We start from the raw sequence: 24,033 nt of genomic DNA, 5'->3' as shown, positions 1-24,033 counted from the left end.
CATTGATCCTAGAGTTTGTAACAAGAGCTTTGCAGTCACCTTTTTGCTGCAAATAATCTGACTGACTTACGATCTTATTCTTTGAAGACCACAATTCCTTTTTTTTCCTTTGTAGTTTGCTGGGGGAAGAGAAGCGATGCAGGTGTTTCTGTTTAGCATCACTGCTATGAATTCCAATTGCTGTGTTAGCTCTAGATGGGATTTTTGTAGTTTATCATAATTCCCAATGAGGAACAAGTTTGAAGAACGGAGTCTTGCCTGTAAGAGCAGATGTCTAGTTGGAGTGATGACGAGCCTGTTGTCCAGGTAAGGAAACACAGAATCCTTACAGTCTGAAGTGGGCTGCTACCACTGGGATGCATTTGGTAAACACTCTGGGGGCTGTGGTGAGACCAAAAGGCAGGGCCCTGAACTGATAATGACTGGCTCCCAGCCGGAAGCACGGGAATGTTCTGGATTGCTTGTCCATTTTTATGTGGTAATACACATTCTGAAGATTTACTGAGCACATCCAATCATCTTTTTCTAAGAATGGAAGTATACACTGAACTGTGACCATCCAGAATTTGGTTTGATGAACTGATTTGTTCAATTAACTGAGATCCAAAATCGGTCTCCAGTCCCCTGTTTTCTTTGGCACTAAAGAATTTTGAGTAAACTCCAGATCCTATCTGGTCTGGTGGAACTGCTTGGATGACTCTTTTGTTGAGCAGTTTTTGAATTTCTAAGACTGCTGCATACCTGTGACTGGGTGGAACATCTGGGATTTTCTTCAATTTTCTGTTTTTTTTCTGAGATATTGTAACCTCCGGTTAAGATCCTCTGCATCCAATTGTCCATTGTTATCTTGAGTCAGGCAGGTAGGTGCAGGGATAATCATCCCCCCGACTGCCTCCAGAGGACAGCAATCAGGCCTCCTTTCAGGAGCACTAATAAAGAGTTACCAGGGAAAGAATCTCTGGAACCCTGATTTTGCAGGCCACATCTGCCTCATGCATAGCGTCTTTCATTGCTACTCCCCCCTCCGCCCCTGGGGAAGTCATTTCATTGCCACATGAGTCATGGAAAGGTCCTTGGGACTTCTTGAATCATAGCTTCCCACTTCTCTGGATCCTGAAGTAAGACTGTTGCGGAGTAAGCATATGCCCATGGTCCCACTTCTCTGGTTCCTGGAGTAAGACCATTGAGGAGTGGAAATGAATATGGCCATGGCAGAAAGGGTCTTTCCATCTTTCTCACATCTGGCAAGGTTGTCTTTAAATTTAGGGTTAAAAAGAGATGCTCCGTCAAACGGAACATTGATGAAAGTAGACTTAAATAGCTCCGCAAATTCACATAAGTGCATCCAGGCTTTTCTCCTGATGGCTACACCCGAACTTGCTGCCCTTGTCGTCCTTTCAGCTGCATGAGCTATAAGCCTCATGGACAAGTTACAAACAGAATCGAGCTAGGGTTGCCAGCTGAAAAGTTACCCTTTTCTTAGCCCCTTCAGCTATTGCTCCTGCCAGAGTATCTGATAGTTCTTTTATCAGATCTCGTTGAAGTCTCGTGAAATGTGCCATGTAACTCAAGGACCTTAGTGTGAAGGTCGATGAAGCATATATGCACTTTCCAAATCTATCCATTGTCCTATAATCTTTATTAGGAGGATGGATAGTAGGACTTTCATCAGCAAGTGCCTTTTTGGTGGCTGCCTTTACCACCATGGCATCTACTGGCATTCCTTTTGCCCAGTGCTGCTGATCCTGAGCAGCTGATAAAATATAGTCTGGTCTCTTTGGGATTGGCTCGATAGAATCAGGTATCTTCCAAGCCTGCTGTGCAATCTATTTAATCAAATCTTCAGTGGGTGGAGAGATTCAGGAGGTAGAGGGTCTGACACAGAAAGCCTCTAGGTATACAGATTCCTCTGAGGAAGGTAGCCTCTAGGTATACAGATTCCTCTGAGGAAGGTTGTAGGGAAGTCCAGACATCCCTCTGTTCAATGATCTCTAGAATGTCTCTGAAGGAGACATCTTCCAGGGGTGAATTTGGGGAACCTTACCCTTCAACGAAATTGGTATCTTCAGTGAAAGACTCGAGAGGAGTTTAAGTGCTTCCTCTTGCACTTCCTCTTCAGGGGTGCATCTTTGGTGGGATGGGCAGGAGAGGTAACTGAAGAGAATATGACCATTATGGTTGGAGCCTGAGGCTTCAGTGTCTGCTGTCCCAGGGTACAGGCTAGAGGAAGCTCCGGGCAAGAGGAAGGACAGGGCTGTTGGTCTGAAGAAAGTGGTGTCAACTGTATGCCCGCAGTGGACAAGGCCCTCTTCATGGCCTTGGAAGGCAGGCACTCTTCCTCCGTAGTGGAATAGGAGCCCGGAACCGAAACAGACTCCTTCAGAACTGTGGTTCTACCCTGCACCAAGGAGGCCACCTCAGAAGCCAAAGCCGGTGTTGAGCTAATGTATGCCAATGCTTCAAGGGGCATGGAGAGCTCTGACAACACCAAAGTGGAACCATGCCCCTTGGAACCTGCAACAAAGGTGTGACCTCAACTGGTCTCCGGTACCGACAGAATCAAAGAACCCGAGGCTGTTTTTGACACTGGAGAAGTAGCTCTGACCAGCACCGAGACAGCTGAAACTGGGATTGTCGGCACCAGAAACTCTGAAGGCTCAGTTGGAGTTAGAAGAGGAACAATCCAAGAACGGGCTTGGAGATCAGTCTACAAAAGTGTCTAGTGAGGGAGAATACCTAGTATGAGGCCTATCTTCAAAGATGAATTTCTTTGGTTTCAAAGATATCGACTCCAAAATAGTTGTAGTAGTAGTCGTAGTTGGTGCCAAAGCTGTCGGTGCAGAGGGGAGCACCAATGGCAGCGAATATGAAATCTTTTGAAATTGCTAATAATTGCACTTTGATTGTGGAAAAACTAGCACCTTCCTAAAAAAGGGGAGCTAAAATCTCCAGTACCAAAGATATAGGAGCAGTGAAAGGGTCAATTTTCTTCTGAAGAGCCTAAATTAAAAATCTTTTCCATTTACTTTTGTAAATCTTCCTTGCAGATGCTTTCTGGGATGACATAATTACTTGTCAGACTGGGGAGGAAAGCCTGGGTGTCTAGCTATAAATGGAATTGGAGAAACCATGTGGTTGGGGATGCTTCATTCCTGAGGGGTGTGAAAGAAGGTCTGGACTTGGGTCCAGTATCCACGGTGGATATCAAAAATGAGACCAAAGGATGGGGAAACACACTTGGTGAGGCCAAAAGGGGACAAAAAGGATAACCATGCTCTTCAACTGACTGGCGTTTTGTAAGAATTTTAAATCAGAGGTACGGGATGATAGGCGTAAAGGAGACAGGAGGGCCAAACATGGACTAGAGCATCTCTCAGTGACTCCCCCTGAGAAGGGATCATGGCAAAATATCTGCTGCTTTTGTTGTTGTGGGGAGATGCAGGGAGATCACAGCAAGGCTCGCACCAATGACGGCATCAGAATGGAGCTGTTGAATCTGTCCAGTAGTATGCTGTATTCCCCCGGAATGTACGTGGTCACTAGAAAACAGATGGAGGAGATCTCCCACTGCCACACTCTCATAGCTTCTTGACAGAAGGGATAAGATTGGGTTCCCCCTTGTTTGTTAATGTACCAGACTAACAGACACGTTGTTGGTTTGAATCGTGATAGTCCCCCTGAGGGAGAACATCTTGAAATGCCTGCAACACTAACAGGACCGCTCTTATCTCTAGGACACTGATGTGGGAATAGGTCTCTTGAGGAGACTATGTGCCTTGAACTGTCCTTCCCAAGAAATGCCCCCTTCAGCCAAGCTGGGAGGCATCCATGGTCACCACAGCCACTGGAAGAGACAGAACGAAAGGGCAGCCCAGTTAAATGTCATCTGACTGGATCTCCCAATGAAGACAGTTTCTGCATAACCAAGTGAGTTTGACTGGGTAGTGTGACGCCCCTGCACTGACCCAGTAATCAAGAAGCCTCAATCCTTACCACTAGCAACAGTGAGGGATGTACACAATGGGAGCATGACAAGTACACACACAGTAAAGTGCAATTTCCCTTAAGAGCACACAGAGATCACAGTCAGTCTGGGGCTGGTTTCTCCCTATATCTCCAGATCCCCAATAAGCCTCCCCACTGGCACTGTTATAGGGTTAAGATCTCAACTGAGGGGTCAAGCCAAGACCTCCAGCACCCTCCCTGTCCAACAAGTCTTTCATGTCCATGTCCAAGTAGCTGACACACACACGCACACACTTTGAGCTTTGATTTATATATGCACACACACACACACACACCTGGGGAAGGCTGGCAAAGGTTTACTAACCATGACCCCTTCTGCCCTGACTATAAGGTAGTTATCACTGCCAACCCCCTACTTATCAGTTACTATACGGCCCTTACAAAGGGTGTCTAATCCTACAGTGTAAAGAAACACAGGGTGTCTGATCCTACATTGTAATGTTACTATTATCAAAATGGTAGTTGCGACCAAGACTTGCAATGCTATTTAGGAGTGTCCTGTACAGTGTCACCAAATACATATGCAAGTCCTCTAAGACCTTAAATGTGTCTCACAAATATCAGCCACAAAGATAGATTTAAATATATTTAATAACAAATAATAAAAGAACAAGACAATACTCAGAAACCAAACACAGTTATTTCAGAGTTCAAAATCACATGAAATATTTTAAAACAACATTGTAGGACAGTCTCATATAAATACAGAAAACATCTAAACTAATCTTTACTATATTCATATCTATATCTAAAAGAGATACTATGCCCTAGTTACTTAGTATTAGCAAGTGCAGATGTTGATGATGAGTGGATGTTTCCAGGTCAAAAACAAAATACAAAATGCAAAGTCTCCCTGAGGGAGTTCCTAAATCATTATCAAATATTACTGTTGGGTTAGCTTGGATGACATCACTTTCTGCACCTGACTTTAGTTCCCAAGCTAAACCAGAAACTAACAGAATGTTAACATCTCTGTGTGAGAAATACATAACTCTCAGACCTGTGCAGCTGCTAGAAAGTCATAAATCAACAAAACACTTTTCATTTTAAGCCTAGTAATTATTTCTGCCCAGGACAATAAAAAAAACTTCCAGCTCTAGACATCCTGTCTTCTTGCTGCATTGAAACTAACTTTTATAGCACCACCATAAAGCACTTAATTTCAACTTATTTTCTTCAAGTTTTGTAAGTTTATCTTCTATGTTCCAGTAGGGTATGCTGTGGTTACATTCTTGAAGCTCAGTACATAACATACAGTTCTGTATAAATTATATCAATATTCACAAATGACAGAATTATTTACAAAATTCCAGATAGTTGGGTTGGCAGTGTCACAGGGAGGATAGAGGATTCTGCAGAAAAGACCAGTGAATAGCTAGAGTCGATTGGTGAACACGCATATAGAAACGTGCTAAGGGAATTAAGACTACAGCTGCTCCCATCAAACCTAGAGCCTGAAGAATAAGTTTGACTGAGGAAGTAGAAGGAACAAGGATTTGCTCAACCTGGAACTTGACTGTGTCTATACAATGAATAAGCAGAGAATCAATCTGATTTATTGTGTTTAACTTGTCACTAATGAACTCCAGTCTCTGTATCAGTTGTAGTCTGGAATGGGAGATGTTGACTGTAATGCTTGGTGTTTAACAAAGCTGGAACAAATAGTCCCTGGACTGATCTAGGACATGGCTGGTTGGGGTGGTGAGGAGCCAGTCATCTAAATTTAGAAACACTCAGAATCCTAGCTGTCTGAGGTGAGCTGCTACCACTGCCATACACTTGCTAAACACCCTGGGGGTTGTGATGAGACCAAACGGCAGGGCTATGAACTGATAGTGGCTGGCTTCCAACCAAGTGCAGGGATTTTCAGGAATGTCTGCTCATTTTGACATGATAGTATACATCCTGAAGATCACATGAGCACATCGAATTGTTCTTGTGCAAAAAGGGCAGAGTGACCATTTGTAACTCTGATTTCCTGACAAACTGATTCAGGTTGCTTAGATCCAAAACTGGTCTCAGGTCCCGTGTCTTTTTTGTTATTAAAAAAGAACCTTCAGTATGATACAAATCCTTTTTTGGTCTGGTGGGACCTCCTGATGACTCTCTTGTTCAGCAGCTTCTGAATTTCTAGTTCTGCAACTTCTTTCTGACTGGGTGGAATGTTAGAAAGCTATCTTGTTTTCATTGGGGGAATCTGAAAAAAATGGTAAGAAATAACCTCTGGATATTATTTTTAGTACCCAAGAATCTTTTGTTATAGAAGGCAAGGCATCTCGGTGCAAGGACAAGCGCCCCTAACTGCATCCAGAGGTAAGCAGTCAGGCAACCAAGAGTGCTGAAATGGTCTATCCAGAAAGGAATCTCAGAAACCCTGGTTTTGCCATGAGGACAGAATCTTCCATTTGACACCCCCCGCTTCTGAAGGAGTTGTCCTAGTGTGACTCTTGGAAAGATCCTTGGGATGTACGGGACCACATTTTCATGCACACTCTTAGATTTTTGGTAAAAGATTGTTGAGGGGTAGAAAAATGAATCCCTATGGCAGAGTCTTTCCTTTCTGTTCATTGTGGGAGAGCGTTCCTTTAACAGAAGGACCAAACAAGAAGGTTCCATCAAAATAAGCATTGATGAAAGAAGACTTGAAAGGCTCCACAAACTCACATGACTGCATCCAAGCATGTCTCTGTATGCCAATGCCTAAACCTGCAGCCCAAGAGTAACCCTCTACAGCATGGGATATCAACCTCATGGATGCATTGGAAATGGATAATAGAGTGACTATTTGAGAGGATGATCTATCATAGCCCTCTAGAGTCATGGACTCTGAGAGGGATTTGGACAGCTCCTTGGTCAAATCTCTCTGCAGCCTTGTAAAGTGGGCTAAATAATTCAGGGACCTTGAGACAAAGTGCACTGAAGCAAATATGCACTTTCCAAATCTGTCCAACACCCTCAAGTCTCTATTAGGGGGACAGACAGAGGAGCTCTGCTCTGCTAGCTCCTTTTCTGTGGCTGCCACCACAACCACAGCATCAATAGGGACTCCAGGGAGATCTATCTTTTGGCGGTGCCAAAATATGTTCTGGACAATGTGAGATTGGTTCAACAGAATTCAGTTCCTTCTATGCCTGGTGACAGACTAGGTCGATGAGCTCAACAACTGGGGGAGTCAACCAAGACGTAGATGGGTCAGTACCAAAAGCTTCCAGAAATACTGACTTCTCCAGGGAAGGATTATCTGAGGACCAACTACCTTTTTGCTTAACGATCTCCAAAACGTCTCTGAATGAGATGCTGTCAGGTGGTGATCTGAGAGACCCTTCCCCTTCGTCGAAGTCAGTCCCCTCTGTGAGAGATTTCAAAGGGGAAACTATGTGCTTCCTTTTACATGTTCTCTTATGGGAAACCTCTTCAGTAGGATACTCCAGGGAGGTGACTGAAGAGAGGGGAAGTTTCTCCAAAGGAACTGTCTGGACACTAGTTGGCACTAGCTGTCCCTGTGGAATAGGTCTAATGGGATCACAGCTTGGACCCGCTGGGGAACTGGATGTAGGATTCAAAGAAGAGTGAGAGAATGGGTCTCTTGGATAACAGAACATCCTCTCCACTACCTCAAAGGCACATGGACTGGGAGAACCGTGGCTGGTCTCACTGAAGACAAAACTTCCAAGGCAGACAAGCCCTGACTCTGTCCTAATCCATGCCTCGAGGAGGGAGCCGGACCTGAGCTATCGAGCGCTGAGGCTCTGAGGAGCAAGGGTGGGTCCGACAGCATTGGAGTAGATTATGGAACTCCAGATCTAATACCAATGCTATGGAACTCCAGATCCAACACTGATGTTTCGTCTCCAAGACTTTTCTCAATTCGAGGGAATAGAAGCAGAACCAGTCAGGAACACTGTTGGAGTCAAAGACATAACCCTCTTCAGCTTCAACACCCAGCTCTCTTAGGATGCTTGGAACCTATGGTTCTAAAACTAAAGGATGGGTTGGAGGAGATATAACTACATGGAAGTAAAAGGGAAGCTCACAAAGCCGACTGGAGATGGAGCCGATATAACCCCCATCTGAATCTGAGCTCTGAGGAATTTCATCATCCTATCTATTTTGGCCTCAGAGAGACTCCTGGAGGACCTGCCAGGTGAGGTACTTGACTGAGGCCTAGAAAGTTTCCTTGGAGTCATTTGTATAAGGGGGGAATAGAGCCAAGGAAATCTATGACAAACTCGGGCGAATGAGTTCTGGGAGTCTTAAATATACCAGAAGTCAGATCCGAGGGTTTTGGATCCGATGGCTGTGTAGGAGACTTGCCTGAAATATCTATTGGATCTGAGGGCGTGGGATCTAAAGTTTTTTCTTCGGATCTGAAGAAGTTGGATCTGAAGAGGAGTCTTTGGAGACCTAGCAAGGGAGCTTTTTCTATGCTCCAATGCAGCCCTGGAATGTTTACTGGGGGTATGATCCCCAAAAGAAGACGAATAATCCCTTGAGGACTAACTTATTCCTCCTATCTGCAATAGCTCTTGAATTAAAAGCAGCACAAATAGCACAATTTGTACCAAGGTGTGCTGCCCTTAAACAGTAAACGCACTCCCTGAGGGCATCAGAATTTGGGATCTTGTGCCCACAGGAAGTGCATTTCTTAAATCCTGTTGATTTCTCAGACATACTCTATAAAAAAGAAAGAGAGAGACTGAAAGAAAAGTTTTTGTTTTTTTTACAGCCAGAAAAACTACCAACAATGGTAGAGGTAGATACCCTATAAAAGGGGTAGGAATGAAAGAAGGAGGTACCACCAAAGGTACACAACAAGTCTACCAAATAAAGATAGAAAGGAGAAGAAAATATCTAACAGGTAGAGACTTCTGTAAAACTAAATAGAGGGAGGATTTAGAAGGTTAAATATATGATTTTTTTACAGAAAAAAAACACTCACAAATGCTCGAACCATTGAATAAAATGCTCCAACAGAGGATCCGCATCCATGCGAGATGGAAGCAAGTGAGATCTGAGGTACTGTAGGCTGACTAGGACATTATGGGTAGAGGGAGGAGCTCAAGAGTTGGATCCGTAAGTCTGTGGAATGGGGCTGAGTTGGATCCAAGATCTGATCCATAACCTATATGTTGGGGAAGAATGAAAAGCACGTCAGATTGATATTTATCAAATATGTGTACTGAACTGTAGATCAATAAACAAACAGGACAAGAGATTAGTTTTTGATTACTTTAGGTGCATGTTTTGAAATATTATTATTTTGGCATCTAAAGAAGACTTGAGGCATTTCTAGAGTAAGGAACTGTGGTAGAATTTAAGACATATGTTGAAAGATACATACAGTATACACAAACCTAAATATTAAGCAGAAACATTTTTCATTTTTTACACCAAATCAAGGGTTAAGTTTACTTGTATACAATAAAAAGCTAGAAATGGTCTGGGCTCCATAATGTATTTTTCTTTAACAGTAATCTGAATCAAGTAAAAAATGTTTAAATGTAAAGAATACACACATATTCAAACTCGTGGTCTGATACTCTGGTCAAGTCATAGTATGCTAAAGATTTAAATCCCTCTATCCCCAAGTCTTCTTTCTCATTTTCCTACATAGGATCAGGGTGTCACAATCAACTAGAGCCAATGTTCAAACTGTTGGGTAACTATTATTAGGGTGACTATTCAGGTAAAAATTTACCTCAGTAACATTAGGGGCTATAAAATAATAAAGGGGGGATAAATTGAGAAATACCAAGCTTCTATTTCATGAGGTATATGTGTCAGCCATCTTGTAAAATTAGAAGTTATGTACCTACCATAACGTTCCATGTTAGTTGTCTTCTCTCGCCTTCTTTCTTGCTGGATGGGTTCGGAGCTGATCCTCGGCTCTGACTCGGCACTTGCTAAGCTCGAGAGTCACTTTTACCAGCTCGAGGCAGCCCCATATTCCATGATGCAAGGCGGTAATTACCCAGATCTCGTTTGGTATCTAGAGGAAAAACTGCCTATAAAAACTTTCCACTAAGGAAAGAGAAACACTAACCTAAAAGGCTGTAATGGAAACCAGGTAATCAAGGACAAGAACTAACTGGTGTCCAAGGAAGAAGAATCTTCCAGAGAAAAGGGGAGATCAAGGTCTGTCCAGGCTAGGGGGACAGGAGGGAGGGATGCAAGAAAGAAGGCGAGAGAAGACAACTAACATGGAACGTTATGGTAGGTACATAACTTCTAAATGTTAAGTTGTCAATCTCGCCTTCATTCTTGCTGGATGGGACCGCGTCCCTAGCACCTCTATCCCGGGTGGTTCAATAGAACAGACTCTTGAGAACAGTGGAACCAAAGCTTGCCCTGTCCCTGGAGGCCAAATCCAATTTGTAATGAGAAACAAAGGTATGAGGAGTGGCCCAAGTGGCTGCTGCACAAATAGAATCTAAGGGCAGCCTAGCCTGAAAAGCTGTAGAAGTGGCTAGGCCTCTTGTGGAATGTGCTTTAGGTTTTGAGCTGAGTTGTTTGCCCCTAAGTTGATAAATATCAGAAATGGTGGAAGATAGCAATCTGGATAAGGTCACTTTAGAAACAGGGAGACCTTTTTTATTTTCAGCATAAGAAAGGAAGAGTTGATCAGATTTCCTAAATTGCTTCGTTCTGTCCAAGTAATATCTAAGTTGGCGGTGAACATCAAGGTAATGCAATTTTTGTTCCGCCCTGTTAGAATAATTTGGAAAAAATACAGGAAGATCAATGGATTGGTTTAAATTTGTCTTAAAAGCAACCTTGGGCAAAAAGGATGGATTGGTTCTCAAGGATACCCTGTCCTTGTGGAAGACCAAATAAGGGGGACGAACAGATAAGGCATGAAGTTCCGACACTCTTCTAGCCGAGGTAATGGCGACAAGAAAGAGTGTCTTCCAAGAAAGAAACTTTAATGAACATGAAGCAGCCGGTTCGAAAGGGGGAAGTATCAAGGATGCCAGCACTAAATTTAGGTCACACTGTGGTGGAGGATCCCTAACAGGGGGCTTTAGAAGGAACACCCCTTTAAGAAAGGCTTTACAAAGCTTGTGGGACATAATGTTGTGGTCTGCAAACCCGACATGAAAGTTGGAGATTGCTGCCAACTGAACTTTGACTGTGGAAGAGGAAGAACCTGAGTGAAAAATTTCCGCTAGAAAATCCAAGACTGACTGAACCGGGGCAGTAAAGGGATCTATGTTCTTATCTTTCGCCCAGAGGGAGAAGTGTTTCCACTTACTAGAGTAAATCCTCCTGGTAGAGGACTTAAGAGAAGCTACTATAATGTCTCTAATGGGGTTAGAGATCATAGGAAGCCTGGCTAAGGAAGGAAGTGGAGCAACCAAGCTGTGAGGTTGAGGGAAGGAACGGACCGGTGCAGTTGACCCGACTGGTGGGTCAGAAGATCTGGCACTGGGTCCAGATGCCAAGGCTGCACCAAGAGATCGCGATGAAGGAACGGGAACCAAATTTGTCGAGGCCAGTAAGGGGCAATGAGAATCATTTTGGCTCTCAAAACGGACGCTTTCTGGAGTACCTGTGGAATCAATGGGAAGGGGGGAAAAGCATAAAGAAGTCCCTGGGGCCAATCTTGGGAAAGAGCGTCTCTGGGGGGATGGCCCGGAAGTGGGAAGAGAGAAAAGAAGTCTAGGCATTTGCTGTTTAGAGGAGTAGCAAAAAGATCGCAGCATGGGCGGCCCCACTTCTGAAAAATCTCTTCCACTATGAATTGCTTGAGAGATCACTCGTGAGGCATGAGTATAGCTCTGCTCAATCTGTCCGCTATTATGTTGGTTTTCACAGGGATATGCGTTGCTACCAGAAACCGATGAGAGGAGATCGCCCATTGCCAAAGTCTGAGAGCTTCTCGACACAAGGGATAGGACTTGGTTCCGCCCTGCTTGTTGATGTACCACACCACGGACTTGTTGTCCGTGTGAACTGCAATAGTTCCTAAGGGAAGAAAGTCGTTGAGGGCTTGCAACGTTAAAAGCACTGCTCTCATCTCTAGGACATTTATGTGCAGGTGGTATTCGAACGGTTGCCACGTGCTATGAACCATCCTGCCCTGATAATGCCCCCCCACCCGATCAGGGAGGCATCTGAAGTGACCGTGGCTACCGGGGCCGGGGGAACAAATGGTCTGCCCTGATGGACTAGAGGAGAGGAAATCCACCAGGATAGATGGTTCTTGCAGGTCTGTGTCACTAGGATCTTGTGACGCATGGGAAGCTGCTGGAAGGACCATTGTGTGAACAACATCCATTGTAGAAGACGCATGTAAAAATGGGCCAGAGGAAGAAGTGTGATGGCAGCAGCCATGAGGCCCAACACTTTCAAAACCAGCCTGGCTTGTACCTTTTTGCTGGCAAGGATGATTCGAACCTGGTTTTGGATATCTAGGATTCTCTGACTTGTTAGGTTTGCTGACATCCGAGTAGTGTCTAGATTTGCGCCTATAAAGGTAATAGATTGGCAGGGCGATAAGGAGGACTTTTCGAAGTTTACCGAAATTCCCAATTGACTGCAGAGACATAGGGTGTAGTCTCTGGCTCGGATGAGTTGATGCCTGGTGGTGGCTGAGAGGAGCCAGTCGTCGAGATACGGAAACACCTGGAATCCTAGACGTCTCAGGTGAGCCGTGACCACTGCCATGCATTTGGTGAACACTCTGGGGGCTGTAGTGAGACCAAAGGGCAGGGCTCTGAACTGAAAATGACTGGTCCCCAGCCAAAAGCGGAGAAACCTTCTGGAGCGTCTGTGGATTTTTATGTGATAGTACGCATCCTGAAGGTCTACAGAGCACATCCAGTTGTCTTTGCCCAGAAAGGGCAAAATCGATTGAAGTGTGACCATCCGAAATCTCGTCTTTTTGACAGACTTGTTTAGTCTGCTGAGGTCTAATATTAGTCTCCAGTCTCCCGTCTTTTTGGGGACCAAAAAGAACCTTGAGTAGATTCTGGACTCTAAATGATCTTTTGGTACTGGCTGGATGGCTCTTTTCCTTAGAAGCTTTGACACCTCTAATCTTGCAATTTCCTTTAGACCGGGTGGTACGTCTGGAAGGGAACCTTTTTGAGGGAAGGGGCTTTCCTCGAAAGGAATCTTGTAACCCTCGGATATGATCGACTGTACCCATTTGTCTTGAGAGAGGGAAAGCCAGGCTTCTGGGTACAGCGACAATCTTCCCCCGACTGCCTCCAAGGGTGGGCAGTCGGGCAACACCTCAGGGATGTAAGGTCTAGAAGGAGTGGAGAAACGGACTCCTACGTCAGAAAGAGTCTTGCCATCTTGCTCACACCTGGTCAACGTCTCCTTCACCTGAGGGCCAAACAAAGCTGACCCATCAAAGGGAGAGTTTGTGAAGGACGCCTTAAAGGGGTCTGCAAAATTACAGAGCCGCATCCAGGACTGATGTCTGAGAGCCACTCCTGTGCCTGCAGCTCTACTTGCCCCATCGGCTGCATAAGAAATGAGCCGCATGGAGGAGTTGGTTATGGAGTTAAGGATTCCCAGCTGAGAAGCAATCTTTTCCTGAGCCCCTGCTGCTGAAGGATCCTGTACTACTTCACCTAATTCTTTAAGGATGTCCCTTTGAAGTCTGGTGAAGTGACATAAATAATTCAGCGAACGCATAGCAAAGGTCACTGAGGAAAACATCCGCTTACCATACCTGTCCATAGTCCTGGATTCTTTGTTAGGAGGATGGACTGGTACGGAAGGATCTGCAAGTTCCTTCTTAGTGGCGGCCGCCACCACCATGGCATCAACCAGGACACCTTTAGTAAGAAACTGCTTTTCTGCGGGGGCCATAATAAATTTTGAAGGTCTCCTAGGGACTGGTTCCACCGAATCAGGAGATGCCCACGCCTTTTGAGCTATGACCTCCATAAGAGGGTCGAAAGGCGGAGACACCCTGGAGGTGGAGGGTCGAGATCCAAAGGCCTCCAGGTCGGAGGGGTTAATGGAGGGCCAGTTCCCCCTCTGTTTCATGAGCTCAAGGATGTCTGAAAAGGAGACATCCTCAGAGGGAGATCTTGGGGACCCCTCCGACTCATCTAAATCGGTATCTGATGTTGTAGACTCAGGGGGGTCTAAATGCTTCCTCTTGCAGGTCCTCTTACGCGGGGGTTCACCTGAAGGATCAGGAGAAACTTCGGAAGAGGAAGTCCTTCCCAATGGGGAAACCTGGGGCGATGGATCTCTGGGTCCGGGAGCAAGAGAGCGGGAAGAGGCATCTACAGGCACCATAGAGGGAGGAGCTAAAGGAAAGAATGGATAATAAAGGGACCAACAATTAGGGTTTTAGGCTCTTAAAACCTGACCAAAAGCTAGAAAAATATCACTTACCAGGAGCTGGTAAAAAGGATGACCTCATTAGCGAAGCGGCAAACGAGATCTGGGTAATTACCGCCTTGCATCATGGGATATGGGGCTGCCTCGAGCTGGTAAAAGTGACTCTCGAGCTTAGCAAGTGCCGAGTCAGAGCCGAAGATCGGCTCCAAACCCATCCAGCAAGAATGAAGGTGAGATTGACAACTTAACATTGTACAAAAAAAAAGTAATTCATAGGCTCATTTTTGATTCAGACCTAGTTCAATTATGACTGCTCAGAAGCACAAGTTAGTTATTTTAGATGTAAATAATGCTGGGTCTCAAATAATCATGTGGTACTACCTGTGTCTTACCCAAATTCAGGCAGAATACTTATTTTTTTTAAAGCAAAATACTTACTTTATCCTCTATCTAGTACTCTTCTCAAGCTATTCAGACACACCGCTTAACAAAGATACAGGCAATCAATTATGACTGCCCGCAAGCACAAGTTAGTTATTTTAGATGTAAATAATGCTGTGTCTCAAATAATCATGTGGTACTACCTATGTCTTACCCAAACAAGACAGGCTTCATGAACCTTCAAGCAGAATACTTATTTTTTTAAACTAAAATACTTACTTTAGCCTCTATCCTAGTACTCTTATCAAGCTATTTAGACATACTGCTTAACAAAGGCAATCTCCAAACTCTTGACCCCACAAAGTTTGTCTTTGTCAAGGGGAGATCCTGCCTACTGAAGATGGTTGACTTCTTTGTGACAGTCACCATGGCTGTGGATGAGGGTAAGGCAGTGCATACAGCCTACCTCGACTTGGCCAAGGCCTTTGATACCATTCCCCACTTAGGTATCATTGATAAACTCACCAAACTAGGCATCAATCCTTACATCATTAGGTGGGTTGCAAACTGGCTCACAGACAGGACCCACAGAGTGAAAGTTGCAGATTCCAAGTAAGACTGTCAACCAGTCACAAGTGGAGTCCCACAGGGCTCGGTCCTGGGCCCTCTCCTGTTTGGCATCTACTTCTCAGAAGTCCAGGCCAACACAGAAAGACTTTGGCTGACCAAGTTAGCTGATGACTGCAAGCTACGAGTCATTATCAACTCCCCAAGTGATGCAGACATCCTACAAAAGGGCCTTTCTGAGACCAATGACTGGTGTCGGAACCATGGCCTGAAGCTTAATGCCAAAAAATGCGCTATCAACCCCTTTGGAAAAAACTCTGTTCCCATGAATTACCACGTTGATGGGAGTCCACTGAACACTGAAGGGGACATAAGATATCTGGGCACCCAGGTTGACAGCCACCTCACCTTCGACCACCACACTGCCTCTGTGGTCATAAAGTCCTTCTACGTGGCACATCTTATAACCAAAGGTTTTGCATCCAGGAAGAAAAAGTTCATCATCCCTCTCTACTCATCCCTCATTAGACCAATCATTGAATATAACGCCCCGTTTGGCATGTACCCGACCAGATACCTACAACAGCTAGACAGGCCACAAAAGTACCTCACAAAAAGGATCCTAGGCCTTAAAAACATGTCCTACATGGACAGACTCAAGAAACTTCAGCTGTTCTCAGTCTCTTATTGTCTACTTAGAGGTGATCTCTGCTTGACTTACAAAGCCATGTCCGACCCAGCCCTACTTGAAATGCTACACCTAAAGAAATCCCAATCCCCCCGCACCACATGCTCCAGAGATCACAACCTCATTACCACAATTAACAGAACATGCTGGAGTGGCAGGTTCATCTCCCAAAGACTGCCCATACTCTGGAATAAGCTTCCCATTCATGTCAAGCAGAGCACCTCGCTGGCCCTCTTCAAGAGAAATCTTGATGAGTGGATAGGTAACAGAAAGTTCACTCCAGGGATCATTCCAGTTGCCCTATTGGATAGGGACACTGTGAACTAACATCGGGTGGCACTGTGCCTTGGCAATTTTTTTGGGCTAGGCTTGTAAAGGCTCCAGGGCCATTAGCCTAGTACACACCTATGAACCTATGAACTTGTATGCCTAAGACTACTATATTGTAACAATAAAGCCTTGCTGAAATGGAAAAAAGGTATTTTTCATATGTATCCATTAATACTTGCACGTCATCATTACTTTTAATTTTTAAATATTTACCCAGTGTTTAGAAATCATCATTAAAGTGTATTCCAAAATTTGAGCTGGGTATTACTTTCATTTTTCATGTAACATACTTGTATATGCATTGTAAGTTTAGAACAGCTATCACAGTATGAGTATGAAATAACTGATTTATGTTCTGAGACAGCAGACTATCTTCTGAGTTGGGAACTGTGAATTATACGTAATACTCAAAATAAAATAAAACTAATTGCAGGTCTAGAATGTTTTGCAAAATCAATGTGACTTATCTAGGCTATTGCTGAATTCTTCTACTGTATGTTCACACAGCATTTGTTTTGTTCTAAAATGTTATTAAATCCCTACTTACTATAAACTTAGATTTCTGAGTTTAGTAAAATGTCTCTTTTGCTTTGGCATCTTACTCTGGATTGGTAATTTATGTTATAGAGGAAGCACAAATGCAAAACACAACAAATCACAAACCCCAGATTTCAGCTCAGTGTCAGCACTCCTCTGGCATTTCAGTGTCTATTCTTCTAATGGTCATCATTACAGTCAGTCCACACTAAGTACTTTAGTTGTTTAATGAATAATTCTTATTTCTTATCGCCTTTCCATCACCTCTTGCACTGACACTTGCATCACCCTTAAATAAATATGCCCAGTTTCAACAATTACAAATTGTGAAGGCTAGAAGCAAAAGCCTATTTTAATGTTAATCATCTTGCCTAGATCCAGACTGTATTTGTATTTATGACTATTATGTAATTCTTTAATGTTAGTTCCTCGGTGGTGCAGTGGTGGCATTGTTGCCTCAAAGTAAGAGGTTCTCCCGTTTGATTCTAGGCTTGGGCTGGGAGTGCCTTCTGTGTGGAGTCTGCATGTCCTTCCCGCGGTCGAGTGGGCGTTCAAAAGACATGCGTCAAATAGGCATGCCTTTGTTAAAGGTTGGGCGTCGGGCTGGCAACTCGACACCATAAAAACCAACTGCCAATCATTAGCGGACAGGAGTTCCGCTGTGGCGACTCCTAACCGGGAAAAGCTGAAAGACAACAACAAGATGTAATTCTTTAATGTTGATATGTTAAGACCCCTACATTTAAAATCTTCTTGTGTCAATTGAACATATCTGGGGCACATAAAAGTCTATTACTTCACATCTTGCTCTTTCTCCACCTACTAGCACATACCAGTTAATCTGCACCAATATTTACTACCACTCAAACTCAGTAATCTTTAATTTTCTAGTCAAACCTCCTCTACACAAAGAAACAGTTACCCGATTATTCACTATAATAATGTTATCTATTCCACATATTTCCTTGTCACACCTTGGCTCCTTGAGCTGTTTTCCTTTAAACAAGCTGTGCTTAATGCAGCGTAATGTATAGTGTCACCTTTTTTATTCTCTTCCAACAATATTACAGATGTCCATACCTCCCCAACTGTTAAACCCAGTACGCATATGCACAAATTCATCTAAAGAAGGTTCCTACCATTTCTCCCCTTTCAAAACACAGCCAATGCAAGAAGTATGACTCTATTTTTCAGACTAGTCAAAACTGTAAACAAAGTCCTACCTTTGCTTCTCCATCAGGTAGGAAAAGATATGCCCCACTTTTGTCCTTGGCTACTCGTGTTCCATAAATCAGCAATTCCATACGTGCCTTCTGCTCATGCTGGTCTTCCTTTCTTCTCACGCTCTTCCAAAGAGGAACAGATTTAAAACACAATTATTAGAGAGCACAAGACACATTAGTACATCAAGACAGACAGGACAGAAAGAACTGCATAAAAAGAGCAAGATGAGGAGGGCGAGTAGGAACAAAACACAAGCTCTGCCTGACAAAGTAATCATAATTTAACTTATTAGACATAAGTGTATGTAGCAAGGGTTTCCTCAGATACTGGAGCTACAGAAGATAGTCCCTTTTTGCAGTAGTCTACAATTAATAGGAGAACACATTCCAGAAGTTGGGTATTCTGATTCTACAGATTTTTATCATAAAGATCAATGCTGCAGTAGCCTTAGTTACAACAGTTATATCCTGCTAAGGATATAACAACTGGCCAGCTTCCAAAAGGCACCTTCCACATGTTCAAAACTGTCAAGCAGCATGAGCTGAGCTGACTAAAACACAAGTTTAAGGACAAAGCCATTCAGAGCTTTCCTGCCACCAAAGACTACGCTATTCTGAGGCTTTCGAGGTTGCCTTGTGCTTTCCTTTGCTAGGCAGACAAGTTCCTTTTGGGGAAAAAATTCCATTTTCTTAACTTTGTTGACGTTTTATTACTTTTCTCTTCAGGAAAGTTATTTTAAAGCTAGATGTGTTTAACTATCTAGAGCTTGTAATGTACTTTTAAATGGTGCATTCTTTTTCCTGTCAGTTTAAAAGTAGTATAAAATAACTTAAAATATTTTTTTTCTCTGAAGAAATTATTTTTATTTTATTGACCATGAAACAGACTACTGGTCCCATGGTTTGTCTTACTTCCAGCCACAAAAAGAAAATCTTAAGCAAACAGCCTTTGCTACCATAGCAGGTTAGCAATTTGCCTTAGCCACAGGTGGGTGACTCTGCTGTGGCCATTTGTTGTAACTCAGACCACTTTGTTACCCTGGATCCCTCTGGTGTAGTACCTACAGCCACTATGGACCAGAGGTTAGTCATGTCCTCTGCGGCTGCTGGTTTACCTTCAGTGAGCAAGGGAGAGCTACTCTTATCAGTTCTGGGACAGAGAAGAGGGCAAGTTTCCTTATTGTGTCAGAATGCTGTGCCCATCCATGGGGAAGTAGCTGCTGCCAACAGTAACACAGCTGGCCCTATTTTTTCCTGTCAAAAAGAAACAGAAAACCAAGCATGTATCTACTTCTCCTCAACATTCTTTGGAAAGGAATAGTCTACTTGGTTTAACTCACGGTTTAATTCAGGATATTGATCCTTTTTGTAAAGTAGTTTTTGGTAAAAGAAAGATGGATTCCTTTTTTCCTGAAGATTCAAGATTTTGAATCTGAACACTAAGATGCAGGGATGGATATAGGGCTTTTTCCTCAGATTTCTGATTAAGACTCAGAGGAGAGCTCATATTCTGATTCACCCTATTCACCCATATACCCTGATTCTCTTTCTTTGCTAGATTGTGCCAGTGCTTTCTGTGGGAGAACACTGAGGTCTTTCCATCCCTCAGAAAATACTATGAGTTGTTAGAGAAAGATTTTCCAGAACCTAGACCCATTCCTCCTATTCTGTTAGCTTTAGAAGATGTATGCACTATTGCTTGTAGTTTAGTTTTCATGATAGTCAGCCAACTGTCCCTAAAAAGGTTGACAAGATGTATAAAGTTCCTCAGTCTTTCAAATTTGTATACACTATTCCCATACTTGACCCAGCGGCTATGACTTCAGTTGATGCAACTGCTAAGCACTTAATTACAATCCTACTCTTCTGATAGGGATGGGAAAATTACTGATACATTTCGTAAGAAAATGTATACTTATGCAACTCTGATTTTCAGAATTTTGAATTCTCAGGCCCATAAGTCAAAGTCTGTGAAAGTATAAAAAATGTTTTATCTGCAATTTCTTCTTGTGAGGAAAAATCTGCTTTAAAAAAAAAACTTAGTTTTGTGTACTGTACAAGCCACTATTCATTATCTACATTATCTTGGGACAACATGTGATGAAGTACAGGTGGAAACAAAAGAATCTGATCTGGAGGATACAGTGGTATCTGGAATCTATGTGGTGCCATCATCAACACCTTTTATATTTTAAAATCCTAGTGCTGGGGTTTGTCAAAAAAGAAATCTTTTGGAGGAGACAACAATATCCTTAAAAGTTGACACTTCCTTCCAGGGCTATGATCACTGATAAGGAGATTTACATGGCTGCATTCTCAGAATCTCCCAAACAATGTTAAAAATGAGATTTTAAATTTTCCCTTGGATAGAGATTTAGTGTTTGATCCCACTACTGCAGAGGTGATCAAAAAGCATGCTAAAAGGGGCAAGCTGATCCAGGGACTCTCTAAGAATGTTCAATCCTCCTTTTGCGAATTGTCCAAGGAATTTTATCTCCTCATCCAATTTTGTCAAAACACAGAATAAACAATATCAACAAAAGTCAAGGTAAACAAATGTTTACGTAAAAATGGCAAAGGGATTCCAAAAAGAATTTTCAAACCTCCCAAAACCAAGGACAGTCCAACAAGTACCATTGACTAACAAACTTGTAAATAATAACTGCAACAAATGCTGAAAAACAACCACAGGTGGCAAGACAAATCCAATGAACAAAATATAATCCACTGAGGCATGTTATAACCCCTAAAAACAAGTTGTGTAAGCTTTTTCGTCTTGCTTCTATGAGCAAGACTTCATCAGACAAACAGAACTAATGTAAAATGCAGCTATTTAAAGTGTAGCTATTTAAAATGTCACATGCTAAACATCAATTAGCTTCTAAAAGCAAAAGTACAGATATTTAAATACATTTCAATATAAATACAATACTAAATAAATAAGCTTGAATAAATAAGCAAGCATGAATAAAACTGACCAAGAATAAACATGCACACTGAGGATGGCCTGATTTTAAGAAAATGATATAAAAAAACTTTGTTTAAAAACTGTACTAAATAATTAATGATCAAAATGAGCAATTCATTTAAAAGAACAATTCATGTAAAAGGACTAAAGACTAGTAAAATCATATATCCCCTATTACCCAGCCTGTCAGTTAACTAATATAATACAAAAAATACAGAGAATGTAAGTATTTCTACTAAGGTTCAGTGATGTAAACAAACAACAAATGTACAGAAGAAACGTTCAATTATCTCTGCAGACTCTTCAGTTTTAAAACACAAGACAAAGAACATAAATCATTTAGCCCTGGTACATTATAGGCATTCAATTTTATTTGCCATAATAATTCACACAGTTCGAGCTTAAGGGTGAGGGGTCCCCCCTAGGATCTTTTTCAATCTGATCAATTACCCTAAACTTGAAACCATGCTGAGGGTGCTCGTGCACATGCTTAGCCAATGCATTCTCCAATTTTAACTTCCTGATGCTGTAAATATGTTCATAGACCCTGTCCCTGAATCTACGGTCAGTCTTATCGATGTAGAAACAAGGGCAGAGATTACACGTTGCTAAATAGACCACTCCCTTGGTGGCACAATTAAATCTTTTATTTATGTAGTATTTTCTCCCTCTAATGGAGAAGGTATTACCCACTTCCATAAATCTACACTGGGAGCAACTCTCGCATTTATACATGCCTGAGGTTCTGGCAACTGGAATCCTACCCCTCTCCAACAAACTTTTAATGTTCTGCCCTCTTCTATAGACAATTCTGGGTCTGGGTTCGAGGATAAACGTAAAATTTGTATCAGAATTAAGTAAAGTCCAATTTTTATATAAAATTTGTCATACTAACTTAGCATCGATACTGAATGATGTGATAAAAGTCGCCTTGAGTGGGTTTGCTTTATATGACTGGCTCTGCTCAACTAAAGATGTCAAACTGTTGGGGGGGGTGCATGCCTAGTTGAAAGTATTGGATTAAATACTCCATTATTTCTCTTGTATTGGACCTCAAATATCATCTCTTCTAAAAGTTAGCTAGGGTACCCCCGTTTCAGAAACATTCCCCTCAATGTTTGACATTCCACAAAAAATTTGTCATCAGAAACTATGCGGGCCGCCCTCACCATCTGGCCCTTAACAACAAATTTATTTTGTTTATAAGGGTGACTACTGGTGTAATGAAGAAAGGAATTGGAGTAGGTCGATTTTCTGTGAATCTTAGCTTTGAATACTTGGTTCCCTCTGTCTTTATATAAATCTACATCCAAATATGCTATGTTCTCTGTACTTGAACTATATGTAAAGGACAAAAAATTCGTAGAGGTATTTAAATAATCTTGGGAATATCTTCGATAGTGCCATCAAACATAATGAACACATCATCCAAATATCTGGTATAGTAGTAGATGTTGGCACTAAACTCGTTGTTGTTAAAGATGAAGTGTTGCTCCCAATGGGCCATCACGAGGTTGGCAAAGCTAGCCCCCACATAGAGAGCCCATTGCAACACCCGTCTTTTGTAAATAATATCTCCCTTCAAACATGAAATAATTGTTTGTCAAAATTAAATCCAAAAATTCTTGTACTAGCTCAGTTTCTCTTACTGAACTGCCCTTATCCATCATGAAATTGGAAACCCATTCAATTCCTGTATCCACGGGTATGACAGTATAAAGCTCCTTCACATCAATGGTCAGGAAAACAATGTGATCTCTGTATTCGAGGCCATTGACATTACTTAGAAAGGACCAAGAGTCTTTGCAAATATGCTCCACGCGTTCAACCGATTTCTTCAAAACTGTGTCAACGTACTTAGCAATAGGATAAGTGATGGAATTTCTTCCGTTCAAAATAGGTCGGAGGGGTGGATCCTCTAAGCTCTTGTGAACCTTTGGGATTCCAAAAATTATAGGCGTCAGTGGGGCCAAGCATGACAAATAATTATACAGGTCCAATGAAATCCTAGACTTTATGAACAAATCACTCAAACAAACCTTCACTTTCTGTTGTGATTTGTTCATTTCATTCAATGAGGCTGGTGTATAATTGTCAGTATTCAATAATCTCAGCATACGATCTCTATAATCAAATTCAGCAAAAACACAAGGCCACCTCCTTTATCTGGTTTAACTATTTTAACATTCTGAAAATGCAAGGAATTCAACCTATCCCATTCTACCTCATTAAAATTCAAAGTTTTGCTGGAAGAAACAGATCTACTGCTATCTAAAATATCACTTAAATCCAATTCACATACACGTTCAAAAGTCAACAAGGCTGGAGGCAAAGGTGGGTTAAATACACTGGGTATTCTGCATTCTCTATCTACTATGGGTTGGTTCATAAACATACTCTCCAAGTTTAGTTTACGTGTGAAGAGCTTTAAATCAAGGACTGTCCTTGCTAGATTAGCTCTCTGGTTGGGGACAAAAGTTAAATCTTTGGCAAGAAGGTCGGCCAAAGGTGTGTCCACAGCCATGCTTGAGTAGTTAAAAAATTTAAAGTCCTGGTCGCTGTTAAACACAATACTGTAAGAACTGGTGTTAGCTCTATCAGAAGCACCAGCTAGGTTGTAGCTAACCGGAGTAGCAACTACCACTGGGATGACCAGTTCACTCTTGGCCCCTTCACATTCAATGGCCTCGGATTGTTGGTCAAATTGGTTTGGAAGTGGCCTCGGTTGTGAAAATTTTGAGAACTAATCTCGTTATTCAGAGGGTTGTTGCCAAAAATAGGTTCTTCATTGGGCAAAACAAAGTCCCGGTTATTGTTGCTTTGATTGGCATTAGTGACAATTCCCCTTAACATATTCTTACTTCTGGTGTTGTTCCACAATTAGCCGTTCCAACTAGAGCCCTCAGGTTGTTGCTCCCGTGGTTCACTTACTGCCTTGGCATAGCTGTATTCAGAGGGCTGAACACGTGGTCTATCTGGACCTTGGTTAAGCTCAGTACCATTAG

The 24,033-nt window shown here is 42.5% G+C and overlaps 1 protein-coding gene across 5 annotated transcripts in view; it reads right to left on the bottom strand.

The window, feature by feature from the left end:
- MAN2A2 (mannosidase alpha class 2A member 2) overlaps window positions 1–24,033 on the bottom strand; it is a 2,415,216-nt gene that overhangs the window by 795,228 nt on the left and 1,595,955 nt on the right. For all 5 annotated transcript variants that reach the window (XM_044078268.1, XM_044078266.1, XM_044078269.1 and 2 more), the window contains one exon: window positions 18,061–18,183. In XM_044078268.1, coding sequence (XP_043934203.1) covers window positions 18,061–18,183 — 123 coding nt within the window. The remainder of the gene's footprint in view (window positions 1–18,060; window positions 18,184–24,033) is intronic.

This window comes from Protopterus annectens, chromosome 7.part0 (genome assembly GCF_019279795.1).
Source record: "Protopterus annectens isolate FY-2018-M chromosome 7.part0, PAN1.0, whole genome shotgun sequence".
Classification (NCBI taxonomy): Eukaryota; Metazoa; Chordata; order Ceratodontiformes; family Protopteridae; genus Protopterus; species Protopterus annectens.
Note: the sequence above shows the minus strand (reverse complement) of the source record. Positions and strands in the feature narration are given on the sequence as shown.